At 37.3% G+C, this 22,662-nt stretch overlaps 2 protein-coding genes across 5 annotated transcripts; one reads left to right on the top strand and one right to left on the bottom strand.

Annotated features, from left to right (window-relative positions):
• Nucleotides 1-4,365: 4,365 nt before the first annotated feature.
• Nucleotides 4,366-12,976, bottom strand: CCDC122 (coiled-coil domain containing 122). 2 transcript variants are annotated; one of them, XM_027649447.1, is made up of 5 exons: nt 12,865-12,976; nt 12,143-12,275; nt 9,722-10,120; nt 8,437-8,553; nt 4,366-4,757 (listed from the first exon to the last, which is right to left on the bottom strand). In XM_027649447.1, exons 2-5 carry the CDS (start codon nt 12,254-12,256, stop codon nt 4,593-4,595), a joined length of 795 nt encoding a protein of 264 aa, XP_027505248.1. In that variant the 5' UTR covers nt 12,257-12,275; nt 12,865-12,976; the 3' UTR covers nt 4,366-4,592. The 2 variants fall into 2 exon arrangements, with proteins under 2 accessions (XP_027505248.1, XP_027505258.1); XM_027649457.1 differs by lacking the exon at nt 12,865-12,976 and adding an exon at nt 12,559-12,655.
• LACC1 (laccase domain containing 1) lies at nt 12,949-22,390 on the top strand. Of its 3 annotated transcripts, XM_027649423.1 has the most exons (7): nt 12,949-13,033; nt 13,405-13,678; nt 18,242-18,834; nt 19,397-19,578; nt 20,042-20,207; nt 20,777-21,002; nt 21,446-22,390. In XM_027649423.1, exons 3-7 carry the CDS (start codon nt 18,267-18,269, stop codon nt 21,618-21,620), a joined length of 1,317 nt encoding a protein of 438 aa, XP_027505224.1. In that variant the 5' UTR covers nt 12,949-13,033; nt 13,405-13,678; nt 18,242-18,266; the 3' UTR covers nt 21,621-22,390. The 3 variants fall into 3 exon arrangements, with proteins under 3 accessions (XP_027505224.1, XP_027505216.1, XP_027505234.1); XM_027649415.1 differs by lacking the exons at nt 12,949-13,033; nt 13,405-13,678 and adding an exon at nt 14,395-14,579; XM_027649433.1 differs by lacking the exons at nt 12,949-13,033; nt 13,405-13,678 and adding an exon at nt 17,131-17,667.
• The last annotated feature ends 272 nt before the right edge of the window (nt 22,391-22,662 follow it).

The following is a 22,662-nucleotide window of genomic DNA, read 5'->3' as shown; positions in this document are numbered from 1 at the left end:
CATGATTTCATCTTCCTCTGAAGCATTGCGTAAGAACTATAGTAGAAGAGCATGCACTACTTACTGCCACACTCATGCACACAGCTCTCTGCAAGTGACTCTCCTGAGGGCCAAAGCAAACTGCAAGAGAAGCAAAGCAGCACAGCACTGGCATCTAACTCTAACCCACCTTCCCTCTTCTGTTGTCTATCTCATGTAGTCTTGGTGAGAGCAGCGATCTTAGCAGGTATGTCTGCATTATCTGACACATTTCCTCTGCTTCAGCGCCTGAGGTTGTTGAGTCACTGAAAGGGTTTCCTGTGGAGCATCAGCTTAAAACATGGGGAAATCCTTCCCTTTATCATACACCAGTGCATTTGCTGCATGACAAGAATGATTGTTTCCCTGTCAAGTGTGGAGTTCCCCCAGTATTTTCCTTTTCACTACATTATATTGTTGGAATAAATCCAGTTTCCTGTGCTTCAGATTTTTGCTAAGTGGTGGATAGGAGTTGTTGGTTGATAAGTTTTCCTACACTCTCAGTTATTTACATGCCTGTCCCTGCTTGGTGTCTGTTTTGCTTTTCAGAGTGGGCAATCACTCCTCTTGCTGTTGCCTGCAGAGTACTGAAGACAAAAATTCTTCCCTTCGCTCCACACCCATCCTCAGAAATTACTTATATGGATTTGGCAGCACGGTTCTCCAACAGGAGCTGGGAAAGCTTCATGTAATAACAATACGAAGTACATTCACTAAGTTATTTCCCAGAATTAATAAATCATTCTCCTACTGTCCGTGCTTGCTTGCTTGCTAAGGGAAAAAAATGCCCTGAGATCAACCTGCTAGTGGTTAACACTATATGAAGAAAAATGGCCTCAGCGGGTTGCCAGGATTTGCTGCAATTAGGCACTTTTCTTAAAAGCTACATGCGTTTCTTTTTTTTTTGTACATTGCACAGAATGCTGATAGTTTAGAGAAGGTAGTTTTTTATATTTCCTCATTTCAGCTGACTTTTTTTTCAAGATAGGTTTTCTCCCAATTAACTGCCATTCCGTAGTAAAATGTTTCTTATATTTATTATCTGTTAAATACTGAATGTTAAATGTGAAATGCTGCACCTGGGAAAATATGTAAGTACTGTGTGATACGAACTTCTGTTTATTGGAAGTGTGCAAAATGTATTTGATCTAATGACTAAAGTAGAAGTTTGGTGGGAACTCAGGACAAAGCTTCCAAGATTAGAAATGAATCAACTCAGGTGTTTAAGGCAGTTGAGTTAAACACACAAATGGTGTGTTTATGTGGAATAAGAGATTATAATTGTGGCAATTAACTAGGACAGTGATGCAGGATGACAATAACAGTCAGCATTCATATCTTATAACAAATAATTTCAGAAAAAGAAACAGACTTTTTAACATCATGGACTTTGTATTATAAAGTTCGTACTCTATATAGTCAGTAAAGCATAAGTCAAATGGACTAAGGACTAGATAAAGCATTTCCAAGAATTTGTTAAAGAAACTACAACATATGAATGGGTTTTTCATAGTAAATTCCATAGGCATTTGTATGATGACCAACAATAGTATTTTTCTTTGATATGGGATTAAAGATAAAATTCTTTCTAGCATAATTTCTTAATTAAATGAGAGCAGAACAGTTATACATATTCAAGACATATTAAGTACTTGAACTATAGCTATATTTTGTGGCAAGAAAGCTGAGGAGCTGAAGCATGCTTTAATTTCCAAAGCTTCCACCATTCATTTGGGGATACAGCTAAACCATGCAGCAGCTCCTTTCTAGCACGCACAGATGAGTTTGAATCACAAATGGCCAGGGATCTTTTTGATATGGAGTTAGCTATTACCCGGGAATCCCTGGTAGCTACCAGAGTATTTGAGACAGAACTGAGATAAGCTGAGTCCATTTAAATATGTATATTAAAAAAGAAAGCTTTGCACCAAAGAAAAAAGGAGGAATACACCTTTGTTAGCTGAGATCCCATGAAGGGGTCAAGGGCCCCAGTAGGTGAGCTCTCTTGCAATGAGCAAAAAGGAGTATGAGAAAACTTCGGCCTTGAATGATAGGTAGGCCTCTCCATAGGAGAAGGGAGCACTAACAGGAGTATTAAATACAGCTCTTGTATGCATATCTGTTAAATTATATTAAACAAATTCAAAATATGTACAAAGAACTATAAAAGTAATTTGAGATACTGAAACAATAAGATTTTTGAAAAGGAACAAGGAAAATGTAAGTCCAAGGTATTTGATATGAGTGAGCCAGGCTGTATGTGTTGATACATAGAAACCACCCTAATACCCAGGGAAGTAACAATGAACATCTTCATTGGTGAAAAAGAAAAACCAAGGTGTGATATTTTTGTTACATGAGAAGGTTTGGACTGTTTGCTAGAGTTGTTTTCAACTGGTAATAAAGTGCAAGGTTAAACTGTGATTTTATAACTGTGGTAATAAATGTTAAAGTGAATTTGGTTGAAGTAATTTGTGTGACTGATACAAAACATATTTTGGTGCATTAATTGTTGGGGATCTTAAATAATTAGAAATTAAATATGAAAACTAGATAATATTAGTAGTAAAAGGCACATTAAGGGAATATAGTCTTAATCCCCTGAAAACGTCAGGTGTTTTACCACTTTTGGGGGTATACATTAAGCTAAAGCTCTTGGTCAGATATGACAGTCAATAACTTTGGAACACTTGAACTATTTAACTCATCAAGAAGACAGTACATAAGTATTTTTATGGAGAGAAACTACTTCATATAAAGTACATTCATTTCACTGGATGGCTGAAAAAGTTGAAATTAGAAACCATGAAAAACAAGAGAAGAACAGTTAGTCACTGAAAATAACAGTAAAATCTCTAATTTTTTCAAATTTGGATCCCTTTCTAGAAGATACACATGCATCAAGTGCATGTTATTTTAGGCTGTGTAGGGATGAACAGTTGTGATGTTACAGTAATGCTACATACTTGATAAGACTCAATATTCAGGACATACTGTTACTATAGCATACGATACTGAGGTTTTCATTTCTACTTTATTGTTTTAATGAAAGCAGACTGGTTGATACTATTGCAAAGGAAAATCATGGCAAAAAACCTTCAGAGTCTAACAGTGTTGAAAGAGCCCCTTCATGAGTAAGGATATTGCTTAAAATAACTTTATATTAAAGGGAAATAACATGTTAAGGGAAATGTAAATATACATGAATATATGAATGTAATAATAGTACTGCATTTTAAGCTTTGCTTTCCTAAGCTAACAATATATAGGCAGTTTAACATTTTTCAGAGTAAATAGTCAACTTGCTTAAGTTTTCATTTTATATAAATGAGTAAAGATAAATCTAAACTATTCAAGATAACACCTTAAATAAAAAGCTACTTTCATAAAAGAGATAAATTTTACAAGTTATGTCCAAATAGAACTACTACCTTAAGTGTAAGAGCAGAGAAAGTATGTAAATTCTGCAAATGCCAAGCACATAATAAAAAGAAGGCAAAGGAAAATGGCTACTGTTCACTACTATTTTAACAAGAATTTTTAATAGGTTGTCATTTATGTTGAGTCATCTTACCAAATATTAAACACTTAGATGTTAGATGGCTGCTACTAGTTAGTTAAGCTCCTCTAGATAATTAGTTCCTCTATAATCAATCATCTATAACACATTCCTATCTGTTGAGGGTGAGTTGTTCCATTTTAAAAGCTATCCAGATGTAGTACCCTATTAACCTACTCCTTCCTCTTTGCTAACATATATTAGACCAGTTAAAGTCAGATTACTTGAAGCCCGGTTCTGAGCGTACTTGTTCCTAAGCCTTTTATAGCTGAACAGCCTATGTCCTCCTTGTCCCCATGCTAGGACATCCTGGCAGACACAGGGCAAACAGCCTGTTACATCAGCGATATTAATTTCCCACACAGCAAACACAGGCCATCAGAGCTTCCAGAGCTCCTTAGTAAGTTGCAATGAAAAGGAGTGTGGATAAAAGATCTAGAACTTTGGTCTCTCAGAAACGCAAATATACACAGACATTCATTTCTCTTTAGGGAAAACAAGGTAGATCCCAATCTTCAAAGACCGAATTAAATAAAAAGGAACTTCTCAAGTCTTGTTTGGTTGACTTTTAGAAAAAATAACTTTTTAGATAAAATTGACACATATTTTGAAAACACCCAGAAGTGTCAATAACTTTTTTCCTGGATGGCCTTTGGTGACAATAAAACAAAAACAAAAAAACCAAACCAACCAACCAACCAAACAAACAAAAAACAGCAAAAAACCCCAAACAAACAAAAAACCCACCAAAAAAAAACCCAAACCAAACAAACAAAACAACCCCAAAACAAAACCAAAAACCAACAACACAAAACTCCCAAAACCAAAAAAACCCAACCAAACAAAAAAACCATTTTAGTTTAGTCTAGAAAATGAAAGTGCAAAAAAATTTAAAAAGAAAGAAATCAATGAGGTCTGGCCCAGTTACCATGCTATTTAAGAGTTGTAGTATTTGCAGAAAAAAAGCCTCCCCTGCCTGGAAAAGATTACCTATATTCTAGCTTTGTTATGTTTGTTACATTATATTTTGTAAGTCCACTACTCCAAGACACTTTCTTAGTTCTGTTGCCTTCTTCTCCAACTGCTGAATGTTCCAGTGCCATTGTCTTTTATTTGAATGGACTTTGTTCAGCTGGCAATGCAAACGTTTTAAAATAGCATCATATCTTTTATTCTGTACCTAAAAAAAAAGAACAAAATTCACTTCACAATTTTATTCAAATAAAACTATTTACAGAGGTGGGTTCAGCTCCCTGAACTCTGTCCAAGGGTACATTCTGATATTTGACCATGTCATTACACATTTATTTTCTGCTGCTGAAGAGACACAGACATCTAGGAAGCCATTCATCTAAGTCTGCTTTAGGACAATATGAATCATGCCTCACTTTCCCAATAAGGAAAGAAAAACTCTCTCACTAAGACCTTAAATGAAGAGTTCAGTATGGGTATCTGTTCTGTAGATGTCTAAAATTTAACATTGTAAATCCCACCCAAAGAGTCAACATCTCACATAGTAGCAACACTTCATACATGGAAGATTTCAGGCTCCAGAATGAGAGGTGAGAAAGAAAAAAAAAATCATTCTTTGACAAGTGTGTTTGGTTATAAATGAGAATACAAATTCAGTAATGTAGATGGCTGTAGCAGGAGCTTTGTAGTTGCATTGCATTTAAAATGGTACGTTTCTCATAAGCAGGCAGTACTGTGGCAATGCAGTAGTGTATCAATTTTGCCCTCATTGCTGCCTTACGTGGAGAACAATGGCTGCTGCAGACAACCCTCTGAAGATTTGAATTCTGAAGTGTAAAAGCATTGACTATAATAAAAATGGAAATAACGGGTATTCCCTTAATGAAAATTTGGGCTTGCTTACCATAGTTTGAATGGCATATGAGTGGTCATGTATAATTACCCTTGTGTCTGCCTATTGAAATGTTATTACGCTGTACCTAACATACACATGATGGTGTACAGCTGCATCAGAATTACAGCACTGCCAGTGACTTCCTGCGAGTCTTGCTGCCTAAATTTTACATATAGCTAAGGAACTCCCTCACTGATGTTCTGTAAATTACACTACCACCTTTTACTGCTGATGGGCTGTTTTCCTTCACATTGCCTTACTCTTCCCTGTAATCGTTCACAACTTTTCGAGCGATGCTGTCAGGTTCACTCATCTGAATGAGTGCTTGGGGGATCTGAACGTCACTAGGACTACGTTGTATGACACTGAAACATCTATGATCAATATTATCTGCTTTTTTTAGAAATGTGTCCCCAGCATCATTATTGGGAACTGTCTGGCACATCTGCTGAGGGAGGGAGCACTAACATGATTACGGGACAGAGGGGAGGGAAAAAACTGCTCTTTTTACTGTCCTTGTGAACATATTTGTCAACCCTTTGAAAAAATTGTCTGGGCACTCATGATGTTCCACCACTGGGGTCATTTAAGGACAGGATAGGCAAGTATCCGCAAGAATAATGTAGTTGCACACTGACATAGGGGAAAGAGGGCAGTACGGGCACAGACAGCCTTTTGAGCTTTCTTTTTCTTATTATTTTTACATAGCAACAAATTTTCTATTATTTGTGGACATCTTGAATTAGTCCTTATGACTGAAGTCTTGTCCCTACACAGGTAACCACCCTGATTTATTGCTGACATCCCTATCCAAGACTGGGAACAGGCTCTGCTCTTCAAGAGATGGGTGGTGGGGATGGTGCTAAGGAAAGGGAGTGAGAAAAGGTACACAAGCTGCCTTAAGAGTCTATCAGTACCCTGACTGATGAGAGGCATCCCAGGTATGAATTAGTTGTAGACTTCATTAATTAGCAATGTCAGATCACTGAGTTTACTTGGGGGGAAAAAAAAAAAAGGACACTTAGGCACCAATTTTCTTGCAGAAAGATATTTTATCAAAAATTTTTAAATTTCCAAAATTCAGCTGCTTTAGAAAGGCATTCTGAATTACATTCCTGCACCATGTGCTTAGCTGGGGAAATCTCTGTAGGAAACCAGAAATAATACTGAAGCAAAGTGGGAGCACCAGGGCTATGAGAGTCAATCCATCCTGTTTGAGCACCAGCTTAGCCATTAACGAGGCTTCAACAGGAAATCTATAGGAATTCTATAGGTCTTTAAGTATAAGGCTGTATACGGGTAGATTTGGATGAGTGCTTAAAATGATTGCTGAATAAAGGCTCCAGAAATCCTAAAGCAACAGCAAACTCACTGATCAGATGCAATGACCTGCTTCTATCTGAAGGGTCAGAAACCTGGAAGCTCGTATATTCTTTGTAAATTTATTAATCATAGAATCACAGAATAGTTTGGGGTGGAAGGGACCTTCACAGATCATCTCGTTGAACCCCTGGCTATGGCCAGGGACATCTTTCACTAGATCAGTTTGCTCTACCCAGTCTAGAAAGAAAGTCTAGATAGACCATACCGTGCAATTCATCCTACTGAAAACACGTAGGCTTATGGACTGAATTGATCTCTAGAATATATCAGCTGCACCAACCACAGCTCCAGTGACTATAATGGGAACTTTCCTAACTCATGTGTAGTCACTTGCATTCAAGCAACCACATTTAGCTGTCAGCAGTCTATAGCTGAATTCCACCACTGCAGCTCAATGGAACCTCATCCATGTGACTAGTATCTCACTTTATTCCCATGCTTGACTTGAATGTTCTTTCCCAAGTTGTGCTGAGGACTGCTGGGTATAAATGTCTCTGCTTATCCATTGTCAGTTTTTATATTAAAAATTGGATTGTTTTAAAGAGAGTTCTTAGTAGAAAATAATATCCTGAAAGATTTAGTTTTTGAACCTGCTTCCTTCTGAGACAAAAAGATTGTATAATCCAAACAACCAAAGAACAGGTTAACCTTCACTATTTATTTAAATTGATTTCAGTAACAGAACAGAACATTATTTTTAGGCTGCCTAATTTCACTTTGAGTTTAGAGAACTTTCTTACGAGGATGTTAACTTGGTAATAAAATATTTTCTCAGAAGCTGAGTAGCACTGACCTATTCTAAAGCAGCTGTGTTTTGCTTTTCAGGTCAAAAATTCTCTGCCATTGCCTATCATATGAAAAATGATTCTTTCTTCCTCCTACATTTTACAATGGGCAATAAACCTAACCTTGGATCAGTTCATCTTTATAGTACCAAGCTTTGCTAATTAAATTTTGTGGCATTTATTTGAACTAACAATAATAATTATGTGAAACTCCAAACTAAAAACTATCTAGACATACAGAGTATTTTAGAAAGAAACAAAATTTAAAATATAGCTCAATTATTTAAAAGAGAAGGTTTTAACCATTTATCAGAATTTTATCTTGGCAGTTAATTAGAAGCTTCTGTGTTATTCCTAATTTAATGTCAGTTCAAATTAGAGAGATTCACGGGAAGTCCATTTTCTTCGTCCAATTGATTGTCCCATTGATGAGTCATCAGGAACCACGAGACAAGTCATGAATAATCAAATCAGCAGTGAAATTTAAAGTATTTCAGAAGTATTACAGAAATTTTAAAAGACGCATTTTGCTTTATTACCATTCAGTGACCTCTCTTTTCAGGACATCATTCTAAAATTTCACAGCTGAATTCCTTCTTAAAAGACTTCAGAAAAAATGTTCTTAACTTCGATTTTTCTCAAGACAGGAATAAAGCTCTGAGTTTTAGAAGGGGTGTCAGTACCCAGAGTTTAAGATAGCATAATTACTGTATATACTTGAACAATGTGTGGCCAGCAATGATGTATAAAGTACTTCAAACTTCATTTGCACTATCTACATTCTGTCAGGAGAACTGTAATTAAATTTTATTTAAATGACTCACCTCAATTTCTTTTCTAAGCTTAGCATGCTTTTTTTTCTCTTCTTCCAGCAAATCTGTTTTTTGATTGATGAAATCTTTCAATGTTGTGATTTCACTTTTTAGAAGTGTAATTTCTTCCTGTAGATGTAAGTTAAGATACAGAAATCTACTCCTTGAAATGTGGCACAGTACATCTGTTAAGCTTATTAAAAATGTCACATTTTAACAGTCTCACTCCACTAATAGAGATTAGAAAAAGAACTATAATAAACAATTTCACAATAAATCTATTAATAATAATTAAATTAATAATAATTTAAGAAGACTAATTAAAATTAATAATTAAATATTTTATAACATGAGTTTAGACATGTAAGAATATATATTCTTGATCTGAAATATGAAAACTACAACAATATAGGACTTTGAACTCATTTTGGCAGTCTTTATTTTGTTTAAAGTGTAATTTATTGTAAAAGCAACGAATATTGAATGCAATATTTGAGATATATTTTTCCTTCTCATAGGGAAATACAGTGTTAATAAGTCTTTATTTCTCAGTATTTAAAGGTCTGTTGTACAAACAAATTTTCATCCATTTACATAAATAGAGTAACACCAGATTTTCAATAATGCAAGTTACATCAGACTTGAAATCTGTGGTCTCATTCCAACTTCATACTTCATCCCATTCCAACTTCATACAACATCTGTGATCCCATTCCAACTTCATACTCCAACTTCATATACTGCAAAATTTTGTGGTGAAAAATTCATATGTGGTAGTGCTTAATAAGTATTGCAATTAGGGTCAAGTAAAAACAACAGTGTTAGACTAAAATAATAAAACAAATATTTTTTTGCCCTCTTCTTCTTTCTATCACCATCTCATGAAATCTGCTCCTTTTGGCAAACAGCTCAACTGCAGTTTGTTGACAGGAAAGTTTAAAGAATACTGTGTTCTTACGTGAAAAATGTAACAATATGGCAAGCTTTCACAGAATTCTGAAAAGTGTCCGCGGAAGTTTATCCAATGATAAAAAGCTCTGTAATTTTGTTTTCATATCTGAGTTCATTCGATCACACGTAATGAACCTGTCTTTTACAAAAATATAGAGATAACAATGCCTGATTTTTTTAATTGCATACCAAAGTAAAAATTTCTTTAATTAATGTAGCATTATAAATTATCTATATTCTCTATGTAGTCAATCTCCCATGAACCATAAACATATTAGACAAAATAACCATATGTCAAAATTATTTCACATAAAAGGAAAAAAAATTAAAAAAGGAAATATAATACCTGTACTTGTTTTATTACAGATCCTTCTGGATTCTGGAGATCACGCATTAACTCCTCTTTCTTTGTCTTTAATTCTTCAACAATAGCCTTCTTTTTAGCAAGCTCAATCATAACTGGCATTTTATTATCCATCTCCCAAAAGAGATGTTTATGATTCTTTATTTTTTCCCGATATTCATTATTTCTTGCAAGTATCATCTCAAATTCTTCTTGCACTGCTTCTGCATCACACTTCAGCTTTAAATTTTCAGTATACTGAGCTCTGACTTGGGCCTCCAGATTTTCACAGTGATATTTTGTCACTTCTATGGCATCATCTTGCAGATGTATTTCCTTTTCTGTTGTCTTTTTTTCTAACAGAATAGAATTCATTTCCTTTTCTAGTTCCTGAAACTTTGCCTGTAAAAAATTTTAGTGGTATCTTAAGAACATTTCTTTGGGAGGATATGAAGTGTCTAGTTAAACACTGTAATTAATTTATATTTATTCAACAGAATCTTCTCTTTAACTTGCATAATGTGGTTTGAATGGAAGATAATTAGAGTTCCATTTCTTAAAATCATCACATTATAGGCACAATGCAAGAATACTTAGTTTTATCCCCTTAGATTTAGTCTAAAATATAAAATAAGGTATCCTTGAACTTACTTTAAATTCCTCATATTTGCTAGATACATAGAATGTGGTAGATCAAACCCGATCCTAGTGGTTTTTTAGAGCTGAAATCTAGTGAAGTCCTAACTGGACTAAAAATAACTAAAGATGCCAAAAATCACTTACAAAACTACACAAACAAAGTGGTGTTCTAAGTGATGGAGCTTAACTAGCCTGTTCTACTGAGGTTTTTAATCCTGCCTTCATCACAGTAGTATTTGAAAGTTGGATTAATCCCCACTATTTTCAACCCCACAGGAAATATGCATCTAGCCCAGAAAGGCCTCTTCATCTCACTGATGAGAAGCGAACAAAAGCAGAAGTAGTACTTCCAACCATCGTAAGAAATCACAGAATCATTAAGGTTGGAAAGACTTCCAAGATCATCAAGTCCAACCCTTAACCCAGTACAAGTCCACCACTAAACCGCCTCCCTGACCACACATCTACATGTAAATCTAAGATGGAAGGGCTGAAGTGCTGCCTCAGAAATGTTTCTCCCTCTTAGATGACTAGCAAGGGAGCCTAGATGACTAATACAGGCTCAGCATCTGATTTGTAGGCCATGCAAGTTAGCTATGATGAATGCCACCCAAAGTTCCTGCCAACAGTAGTGCACTAAGTGAGATAATTAGCATTGTGATTTATGTCGCCTATTATCTTTTCCCTAACGGAAGCATTAGGAGTAGTATGAAATCTCTTATTCAATGTCTTGAACAGATTAAGACATTATTAACTGTTAAGAACAAAAGTTCCTGCAGACTTTAATTTAGAAATCCTGGGCTACAGTTTTACAGGATTTTATCACTGCCAGCCACCTTTTACTGAGGATAGGAAAGCAAGGGATCTTAGTGGCAAAGCTGTTAAATTTTGGAAAGGAAATTATTGTTTTCCATGTCTTCTGTGACATGTACACATGGGAATTGATGTAAAGATGAAAAAGCAGTTCTGCATTTTGATTAAAAGTTCCTAATTATTTAATTTTGCTGTTCTAACATTAATGTTTGTATGAAATTTCCCAGGGTTTGGTCTTTTTTGAAAGAAAAAGAAATAGGTATAAAAGAGGAAACAATAAATGAACTAACTTAATTACCCAGGGCTCTAAAGTTCTGTGGGCCTTTTTGAAAACAGATGCCTTTGTTTAAATTGTGTGGTGACAATAATTTTTGTTGCAGTGTTTACTATATTATGGGAAGAAAACTTCTTGCAGTGTTCTACTTAACAGTACTGAATAAAGACAGTATTTAATGACTATTTAGGATATCCACTTCAAACACACATTTAAAAAAAAGGCATTTCGTGTCAAAAAGATTATATAGTCTGGTGAAATTCTGCCAAAAAGAAAAAAAACAAAATGGTTTTAAAATCCTTCCTTGCCCGCCCTCCTCCTCTCCCCCACCACATATCTTAGGAAATCACTATAAAAAATAATTTTAAAAGACCTCACTTTGCATTTAGTTGTTGTGGATTTGCTTTGTGTGTTCAGCTCAGTATTTGTTGGGGATTTTTTGTGGGTTTTTTTCCAAGTAAAACCCAAAAGTTTCACCTGCTCTAATGAAGTCTTTGCTCTGTTGTGGCCTTACAAAGAATAGCGCGCATCCACAGTTTTGACTAAGCCTAAATGTATCTGAGTATCTGCCTTACAGTTGCACTTGCCCAGAAAAAAATTTTACTATCAGCTTCTCTTTTTCATAGGAACACTTCTTCACCTAACTTCTTTCATCTAAAGAAAAAAATTATTAAACTACTCTAAACAAGGCTTATTACCTGCAATTGGAAAAGAATGGTTTTGCTTTTTTCTATCTCTGATGCCTGCAAATGCTGCCGCTCTTCAACTTCTTTTACAACTTCAACCAGTGATGGAGAATTTTGCTTGGCCATTTTAGGCAAAAGTGAAGAACTAGAGGGGAGAGAAAAAAAAGTGAATTGTCTTATCTTCATTTTAATTTAATTCCCGTTGATGAAACAATACTAAGGGATTTCTCGTGGGATCGCCGATCAATACGTTATTTCATTTGGCTCATTTTTACTTAGGAAGAACAGGTTACTAATGGGTAGACGTTCAAAGCTAATCACTGAGAATCAGAACGCTTGCTTGCAGAATTTTATAAAATAAACCACTGCAGTGTTCATCTGCAGCACAGATCCTCGGTTTGTGAATGCAGTCGGAGGCCTTACTGCACCTGCTGCACCGACAGGGCCGCCCCTCCTCAGGGCGCAGCCATGGCCGTGCCTCCCCCGCGCGGGGATCGCCGGCCAAGGGCCGCCGGGCGGCGAGGCGGGAGGGGCTCGGGGGACGTCGGAGACCGGCGGTCAGGGCACAGGGGCCGGGAGAGGTGCTGATCCCGGCAGGAGCCCGAGGAAAACCGGCGGAAACAACCGGTCGCGTTCAGAAATGGGTGGCTGCTTCACCACCCGATAGCGGTTTCACCCCCCCGTGGCCGAGGGCTCTACTCAGCTTCCTTCCGCTTCTAAGTTCCCCGGGTTACCTAATTCATTGTGTTAAACTGCATTTGCTGCCATAGTTTGTTATGCAGAGAAAACTGGTTTTGCTGAGCACCACTGGGTTACGAGGGAGAAGAGACGTGGCCCAGTTTCGTGTCCTGTGCTGTAGGCACGGACTTGCCTTGTGCCCACTCGTATGCTTTTGAACTCCAGGTTGAGGGATTTTAACCCTAAATTGCACTATTTTTATAATTTAATTTTAGAATTTATTTTATAAGTTTTATATTTATAACATATAACAACTTAAATGTATAAATATATTAAACAACTTAAATATATAAATGTAAAAAATATATATTTTTATAACAACTATTTTATAATTTAACTGCTTATCTCTTCATATGATCTGTTTATTTACTCCCTTTTTTTTTTTTGCAACCGCATAAGCTGAATATAATACTTGAGCCAGAGTTGTCAATTTGTCACTTTTTAATATTGTTTTGTACCCCTGAGTATTTTCTGAGCTTTTCCTTCTCAGCATTCTACACCAAAAATTACCCCGGTAATTAGTTTTTCTTCCTTAGTCTCACTGAAGGAAAGAAAATGATTGCGTTGGTCTCTCTCCACCAAGCTCTCCTGTTAATTTTTAATGACCTAGTTCAGCCACAGTGGGGTGGAACGCTTCAGAGATGACCGACTTCTGCAAACTTCATGAAGGGAGATGTTTGGATGGGGAAGGACAAGATAACCCCATCAGTTCTCTTCAGAAGGGAGAAACAGGAGAATTCAGCTCTCATCCCTCTGCCCAGCACAAGTTGGAAAGAAAAGCAGGAGGGGAAATTCCAGGGCATTCCCCAGGTGTGTTTTGGACCTGGCAGTAATGTATGTTTACTGCAGGTGCAGGGAAGGGAGGAACAGGAGACAGCAATTATTAGAAAATCAGATTTTATTAATTCCTCTGTTCCTGAATAAATTACTTTCCTTTTTTTCTTGTCCTTTTCTTCAGTTGTCATATACTTAACTGTCATGACTATGATTCTAACACAGCTGACAAAACGTATTTATTACCATTTGATTTTTGTACAAAGCCTGATATAAATCCTTCATTTCTCCACTTGCCTTTTAACCTTCTCATTGTCCTGTCAAAGGATTAAGACTTTCTCACTACATTCTGCGAAATTTCTGACTGCTTCAACAAGAAATTGCCATTGTCATTTGGGGCCTGTGGCCCCTGAGGCTAATCTCTCATAACCTCTCTCTCTGCATCCGGAATATACTTTTCCTTGACTGACTGACAAATTCTTCACTGGAACGTGCAGCTACAGCTCAGAAAAGGAAACTCCTTCAGTCTGTACAAGTTTTCCTTGAACTTCTTTGTGTTCTTGTTCTGTTTTGCTCCATCATACGTTTCTGAGTGAGTTTGAGGTTGTGCAAAGCTGATGTATTAGAAGGTGTGATTGCAGCAGGGAGTTGCATGCCAGGGTTAACGCTGCTTCCGGGTTCAGCGCTACCTCGACACCTGTTAATCATGTTGGTGCCTTGTGGTACAGTTTGTTCTTTCCGGTGGACTCAGCAACAAAGCAGGGTCCCATCAAAAAGAAGAAATACAGGTTCCCAGAGCTATCTTACAGAGAATAGGAATTTCCATCTTGTACAAATCAGTTCCAAGACTGAAAGAAGTGAGATATATAAAGCTGGAAATGTGTGTGTATTATATCAGTTGATATCTTTCAAGAGTTTAAAAGGATTGTCTACCTGTGTAAGTAAATTCCTGTTAAACTTTGTTTACAAAAATTACATGTACTTTAATATTTTCATTGTATGTGGTTATCTCTGTTTCTTCAACCTTGCCTAAATACACCTAATTAGGAGAGGCAATTTGTTTTATTGTAATCCAATTTAGGAGGTTTAAATCTATTTTTTACCCTGGTTTTGGTTTTTTGTTTGTTTGTTTGGGGGGGTTGTTGTTTATTTGGGGTTTTGTTTTTGGTTTTGTTTTTTTCTGTTGTTTAAAGTTTTTACAAATGTGCTCTTATCCATGTTCATTTGGGCAGCTTTAATGATGTGTTTTCTTTCTCAGGGCATTTCCCTCTTTCAGATGTTAAATATCTCTTGCCTTTTTAATTTTCCAAAAATGATGTCATTCCTCTGAGTTTCTGTACTAATATAAAGTGACCAGCAGGATTCAAAGTGCAGGAAATTGTCAGCAATCTTGTCTTGACCAACAGGGAACTTCTGTAATTGGACTGCTGCTTTGTTTTTTTTTAAATTGGTTTTTTGCATCTTTTTTCTACCCTGGACTGTCTTTTCTCTGCAGCTTGGTTTTACTTCCTTCGTTGTTGCTTTTCTACATTCACTTTGCCCTTCTACTTTTCACTCTTGTTACCCTCTTTACCTCTCTTCTCGTTATTGATAATTTTCTTTGATTTTCTTTTTCTTGATATCTGTGCAAGAGAATCTCTTTACCCTCAGAACGCTTGCACTGACAGTTTCAAGGAGTGATCCAAATAGCTAATGAGAGGCCTTAGCTTCAAGTTTGTGGAATTATTTGTCTTGAATTGGGTACCAATATGATCGACTGCTTAATAAATACGTTTTTTGATGTGGTAAAGTGCAGAGAAGCTTTCCATGGAACAATGGGACTGTTAAGCATGTTACTTCAAACCTGGATAACTCTGAATGCATTTCCCATGAGCTAAAACATTGCTGTACTTGGCAAACCTGTATTTTGAGAAGGTTGTTTTTTTTTTTCGGGGGGGGGGGGGCTTAGAAAGGAGTCAGTTTTGCTATAATTGTAAGCAAGTTTATTTCTGACACCACTGACCTCACTAGGACTCTGTGATGCAAAACTGGAAGGATGAGTCAGCCCCATTTTTCCGATGTGTACATCTCAATAATTGCCCCTGTGGACTTTTTGCAGTACACACACAACTTAACAATGTAGGCAATTACCCCTCCCTCAGCAAACACTTTCCTTCCACCCTTTCTCTGCTGGTATTTTTCTGGGCAAGTACAAGAACAGCAATGAACTCTACTTACCTTCCACTGTTGATATATCTGAAGTGGAGCAATAATCTGTTTTTCGTGTACAGCCCTCTGTTGTACTGTCTTTCCTATATAAAGCTATTATCTATACCTAGATTGTGATCATGTCATACTCTGACAGGCCTCCCACAGAGAGTGTCAGGGTAGGAAAGGAAATACTCTGATTTCCCAAGTCATGGTCTTAGACAGGAGCTTGTTTTGGCACTGTTTTCTTAGCAAGCTGTTTTCTCTAAAATCCATTATCAGCTGTCTGTAAATAATACTCTGAGCAAAATCAAGAGTCATAAATTCTCTGGCAGATTCTTTTATTTGCTGTCACATTTTGATTCTTTCAGTCTACCTGTTTTGATAGTCTCTAGTTAATCTTTGTAAGTGTTCAATTCGCAGAAAGGAAAACATCATTTTCAGTCAGGATTATTTTTCTTCCAGTCTGGGGAAAAGAACAATGAAGAAAATACAGAATGTTTTCTGTAAAACCTTCTTTGAATAAACTGTCCATTAAAAACAGAAAGGTCTTTGAGCTTTCATTTGAGTGTAGAAAATCTGGGAATCTATTCTAAAGCATAAAATGCCAAGGAGTACCCCAAGTCTGCTGTAATGGTAGGCCTCAAGTACACACAGAAGTAGTATTTTTGCAGAATAATAAAGTGTTGTAAAGCTAGAGCATGCATGTGTTACAGGAGAACGAGGACTTGGGGCAGAAAAATAGCGCCAGGCATTATGTGATGCAGTTAGCTCTGGTAGTAGAGCACTGATCATAGAATCATAGAATGTTAAGGGTTGGAAGGGACCTTAAAGGTCACCTAGTCCCAATCCCCTTGCCTTAGACTGGGACACCTCCTGCTAAACCAGGTTGCTCAAAGCCCCATGAACCTCGCCTTGAACACTGCCAGAGTTGGGGCATCCACAACTTCCCTGGGCAACCTGTTCTGGTATCTCACCACCCTCACAATAAAGAATTGCTTCCTAACATCTAGCTTAAATTTCCCCTCTTTCAGTTTGTGCCCATTATTCCTTGCACTCCTAATGGTTACTCCTGTATCCACAACTTCTTGATTTCAATGACTCATAAGTCTTCTCAATTTCTTTGTTTCTGCAAAGATATGAATTTTCCTACAAATAAATTAATATTCATGCACAATTTGTTGCTGTAAGAAAAATTACAGTGTTAAAGAATACTCTAAATTATTATGGGGTCTTAGAACTGATGGCAAAGCTATGTATATTTCTCCTAGATCAAGGATGGTGCTTAGTCATGAAGTCTAAATAGATGTCTTTGAGGTTCCCAAAGCAGAGGGTTCTAGCCTTTTGTTCCAGACCTCGGGAGGCTTGCCCTTGAAACTGAAAGATTATCAGAGAGAGAGAAAAGAAAGTAAGACACCTCTGGGAGGATATGAAAAATAGGCTCTCATAGCAACAGAGAGAAGAAGAGGTGGATGGACAAGTTTCCACACGTAGGCCTAGCTGGGCTTGGATCAACAAAGTTCAGAAAGGGGAAAAAACAAACCACCAAACCTGGAATTACACCATGGGCCACAAGAGAAAACAGGAACAATAGGATGATTTGGGATAAGCTTAACACATCTTGATTTCAGAGCAAAGAGTGCAGCTAGCAGTGTTATAAAACTGAGGCAGGAAGTTGTGCACAGTATTTAATTATTTTAATTTAGTTCTAAGTGCTTCTTGTGTTACTAGGTGAAATTTCAGTAACCTGTGTGGAGTTCCTGTGCGTGCTGAAAAGAACTATACCAATCACGTGCCCCTTGACACAGAAGTTAGAAATTAGTAAGTCAATACTTTTGGTAATGCAAAAGGGAGAAGTACAAAAGGTCTTGTGGGAAAAAATGTCATTGCACTCACAGCCCAGCACTCTGCTGCCAGGAGGAGTAGCAGGCAGGAGCTCCACTTCAGCGATGTGTTAAACAGCTCCAAAAAAATTGTTACAGAAACTCCTCCAGTCCCAGCAAGCTAAGGGACCTCTGTATTTGCTTGCCCTCTGGAAGCTGGAGGAGGGCCCATCAACCAGATGTCAATTAGGGTCCATTAGGCTAATGTGGGTTAATTGATTCAATAAATCTAATCTTATGTACCAACCTTTCATCATCCCTGACCTGGGAAAAACCTGAGGTAGGTGGGGTGGTAAGGAAATACCTAGATGCTTAAATAAATACATAATAATTCCTATTTCTGCTAGTTTTCTTTTGCTGCAATTTCTTTGGATGCAGCTAGGAAATCCTGAGTTAGTAATTACCTGCTATGTACCTTCTCTACCCAGTATCACTGAATTCATTGCCTTAATACCAATATTCTGTGTTTGGACTAACAGTTCATTCATGTCTTTTTGTTTGTTTTTCATGGTTTGTTACTACTTGACAGTTGTAGAAATTAAATATCCTGGAATATGGTGGAAGCAGTACTAATAGATCTGTTCAGCATCCCAGCCAACTTGCAGAACAACATCCAAAGATTACTATGCAAGACACTGGAAACTATTGAGAAATGCTCTTCCATCCATGCTCCATTTGTGTATGTCATATGTTGCCAGAGGCAGGGGAGTGAAAGGAAAGGTGAACAAGAGTTCTTGCTTCCAGCTCTGGGAGGTTTTCAGAGTCTGAAGAGAAGACTGGAGGTGGTATGTGCTCTGACTACAGCTGCTGCTTTGTACACCATCAAACAGAGACTGGATGAAAAAGACCTAAGCATCATTAAGGTTATTCTCCCTACCTTAAGAAAAGACTTAATGAAAGCATATATAGACCATCTCTTTACAGCCGTCTACCAGTTTGAATATGAGGATTTACAGATGGTATCTGGCTCTGAAAACCTACAGATATCTGAACGTCAGGGTGAAGGGCAAACACTTCCTTCACAGGACATGGCACTCATCCAAAGTGAGATTCAGATGCACTTGGAAAGCCTGCCAAGCCTGAAAGGGGAGCTCACCATCCTCAGATCCTCCCTGATTCCAGGTAAAGAGAGTTCCAGCTAGTAGTTTTACAGAGACTGTTACCAAGCATACTTCTTCAAGGGAATTGCAAAATGGGTAAAATTTGGAAATGTCTTCAGGCAACAAATAACTCTATGTCATGTTGTAATAGTGTATCACGACTATAAGAGGGAGAAGTATCAATAGAAATACAGCAAAAGACTGGCAAGTCTATCCCAGGCCTGGGGCACAATCAGAGGAAAGACAGTCCTGGGTTTAGTGAGGGCACTACTGCGGACAGAAAAATCTCCTCCCCTCTGTGTGTGAATTACACATTTGGAGAGTTACCATCATCATCTGGAAAGGCAGGGAAAGAGTTTCTTCTGGTCCCTGACATGCCTGATGTCTCAGTGTCCCTGCCATGGCATGATTCTGAGCAAGAAGAAAATTAGAATCCTTAAATTTAAATGCCACAGCTAAATACAAGGTAAAGCAATACTCAACTTGATTGGCTGATTCCAGATCTCTTCAGTATAAAACTATGTAATAGCTGGCCTGATCTTGTGTTGAAAGCAATTATTTGTTGTCTTTTTTTGCCTTACCAGATGATACCTTCTTGCATGGGTTCACTACAAGGACAGGTGGGATCTCATATATACCAACTCTAAGCTCCTGCAATCTCTTCAGCAGTTCCAAGAGGAGGGACCCAAACGTTGTTGTTAAAGAAAATCTCCGTCGGCTAGCTAATGCTGCAGGATTTAACCCAGAGGCTTTTCACAGAGTCAAGGTATCTTATAAAATGATGGATTTAAGTAAATGAGTCAGATCTTCCTTTGTGTGTCACTGGCTAACACTGTAGGCATTATTCTTACCTTTGTCAGTAAGAACTTGTGAGAAGCAGCTGGCAGCTTATCTGAGAGAATAGCCATTCAAACTATTAGCCATTTGGCACAATATGGAGAAGCAACGCTGATTCTTCCAAGTCTGTTCAAACATTTAACTTACCACAGAGTAGAATAATCAGATAAGTGATCAGAGCAGTTCCTCCTAAAAGAAAAATATACCATCACTTCTGTAATGGTTTTCTACTGGTACATCTGCATGGCATTTGAACAAGGGAGTGCCTGATTTCCATGCATAATCAGTTGGTGCAGAAGAGTGTTTCTTGCCAAAGAAAAAACCTTGTACTAGACAGAACTGGGTTGTTTTGCTGCCATATCACTGTCCATGTTCTGGTTTTGTTTTGACAGGTTGATCACGCTAATGCAGTGTGTATTATGGGAAAGACAGAGCCTGACAGCTATGATGGCATTGTTACAAATCAGAAAGGTGTTACGCTAGCAGCTCCAGGTGCTGATTGCATACCCGTGCTATTTGCTGATCCTGTCAGAAAAGCCTGTGGTGCTGCTCATTCTGGTAGGAATTGCACTCCCTGTGCAATGCAAAGATTTCCCAGGACTCACATTGGGATACAGGAACTCAAAGCTGGACTTTCTTCTACCTATTCCAAACAATGCCCAAGTGCAAACTTGGCTTCTGTCTATTCCAAAAAATGTCACTATCTTGAGCCTCTTTTTTTTTTCTAAAATAACATTAAACCACTTTCACTATACTATAAAAATACATTTCTGACGTATTTCTGTTGTTGTATTCCCATTTAAATGTTTCAAGCACAAAGGAGCTGTAAGGTATGCTCTAATTGCCCAAACCAGGACACTAGGAAAAAAGAATTCTGGAATTCTAGACTAAGTGCTTCTCTTTAGTTTCCATCTCCACCAAATTATGTCAGCAAACTGGTAGCTGTTAATGTGTACGTTTTGGGTTTTTTAAAAAAAGATAATTTATTATTAGACATATTTTTTTAATTTTAGGTGTAAAAATATTTCTTAATTTATACCTTTAATAATAGCATATATTTCTAGAATATACTAGAAAATTAAAGAGACAATTTATACAAATTTTTTTCAACCTCTCATTTCTCACAGGATGGAAAGGCACATTGTTAGGAGTGTCTATGGCCACAGTAAATGCTATGGTATCTGAATATGGCTGTAACGTGAAAGATATCCTTGTGGTGCTGGGCCCATCTGTAGGACCTTGCTGCTATAAACTTCCTCATGAATCAGCGAAAGAATTTCACAGAATTGATCCAAAGTGTGTGAGACTATTTGACTCTGCAAATCCTTACATTGATATTAGAAGAGCAACACGGTAAGCCTCCTGAGTGAATAAAAGACTAATTTCACATTAGTTATCAATAATTTCTTTGATATTCTGTTATTCACCACTAATATGGTGAGGGTCCTCACCATATTAAAGTACTCTCTAGTACTTTGCAGATCAACAACTGATACTTTTGAAGGAATGGTATCTGCTCAGTTTTGCTGTTTCAACTATTATTTTATTGTTATACTGATGGCTTATGGATTATAGACAAAAGTTCAATTTTAATGTGGCTTTACTAGTTGCAGGAAAGCGATTAATTTAGTCTAATACTGGAAGAAAATAAAAAGAAAAGCAAATGAAAGTCTCAGTCATAATATTGGCACAGTTTGTTCAGCTGGTACTTGAGGTCCTGCCTTAAAGACAGTGCCTTACAGAATGTGAGGATGTACAAAAAAATATTATTTTCTGTTTCTCTTTCTTTTTTTAAGGATTCTTCTTGAGAGAGGTGGGGTTCTTCCTGAGAACATCCAAGATGATTCTGTCACAGACCGGAACCAAAATATCACTTTCTGTACTGCCTGCCACCCTGATAAATTTTACTCTCACTTTCGTGATGGCACTAACTTTGGAACACAGATTGGCTTCATATCAATCAAAGACTGAGACAGTATCTCTTACTCTGGAATAGTATTAAGACAATAAGTCTGCTGCATTGTCTGGCATCCTGCTCTCCTCATAGAAGTTCTTCCGTTCACAACCTTGCAATAGGGAATTCATGGGTCTTGAGATTTCCCTTCCCTTTCCTTCTCTCCCCTCCCCTCCCCTCTGAGGCAAAAATAAATATCTAGGGCGTGGGACAACAATTCTTGTGTGAGACAGGGTGCAAAGGAGACAAGGACAAGCCACACAACTGGCAAAACCCTTGTGCAAGACCAGATGCAAGCTCCATGTTTCTGGACCCTCCTTGACCATTTTCGAGAAACTTCACTATTTTAAGGTGGTGAAAGCACAAAAAACTCCAGTGTTCATTAACTTCTGGGTGATACTGTTGAATGAAGTTCAGGATGACCCGAGTAATAGAGGAAGAGAAGCCTGTATGGCATGTTAACTGTTTGAGAGCACCCAATTTCAGTAGTTTCAGCTGAAGCTTTACGGAATTATGTGCATGGAATTGATTTTCTACTTTGAATTATTTTAAAGAAGAGCTTCAAAACACTTAAAGGACTTTTCCCATGCAAAATAACTTGAAAGTGAGAGTCAAGCAAAATCCTTTGGGGCAGACATTGAAAATATATGAACATTCACCATTCTTTTTGATTGTAATAAAAATAGGGCTAAGACTCTTAATATAGGACATGTATGTTCATATTTCCTTAGGATTCTTTTCTTTAAACATCAGTGCTTTGATAATGTCCATTGACACAGTCTCAACAATGCAGGTTATTAAATAAATATCTAAAAAGTTGAGTGAATTTAGCCTCAGTTAATTTTACTGACCAGTAGTTGGACTTCTGTGTCTTACTGAGCAAACTGTAAGTATGCACTGTTTTCTTTTGGCCATAAAAAAATTGCCTCTAGATTTTACAATAGACATGATGTTTTCTGACACACAGACAGTGAGAGATTGGTAACAGTAGAACTATGCTGACTGTAGACGTGCCAAGCGCAAGCCTTGGGCCAGCCGTGCCCATGACGTACTTTCTAT

The sequence above is a fragment of the Corapipo altera genome, unplaced genomic scaffold (assembly GCF_003945725.1).
Source record: "Corapipo altera isolate COAL_440 unplaced genomic scaffold, ASM394572v1 0, whole genome shotgun sequence".
In the NCBI taxonomy this organism is placed as follows: Eukaryota; Metazoa; Chordata; class Aves; order Passeriformes; family Pipridae; genus Corapipo; species Corapipo altera.
The sequence above is the reverse complement of the archived record's forward strand: the minus strand, read 5'-3'. Positions and strand labels throughout refer to the sequence as shown.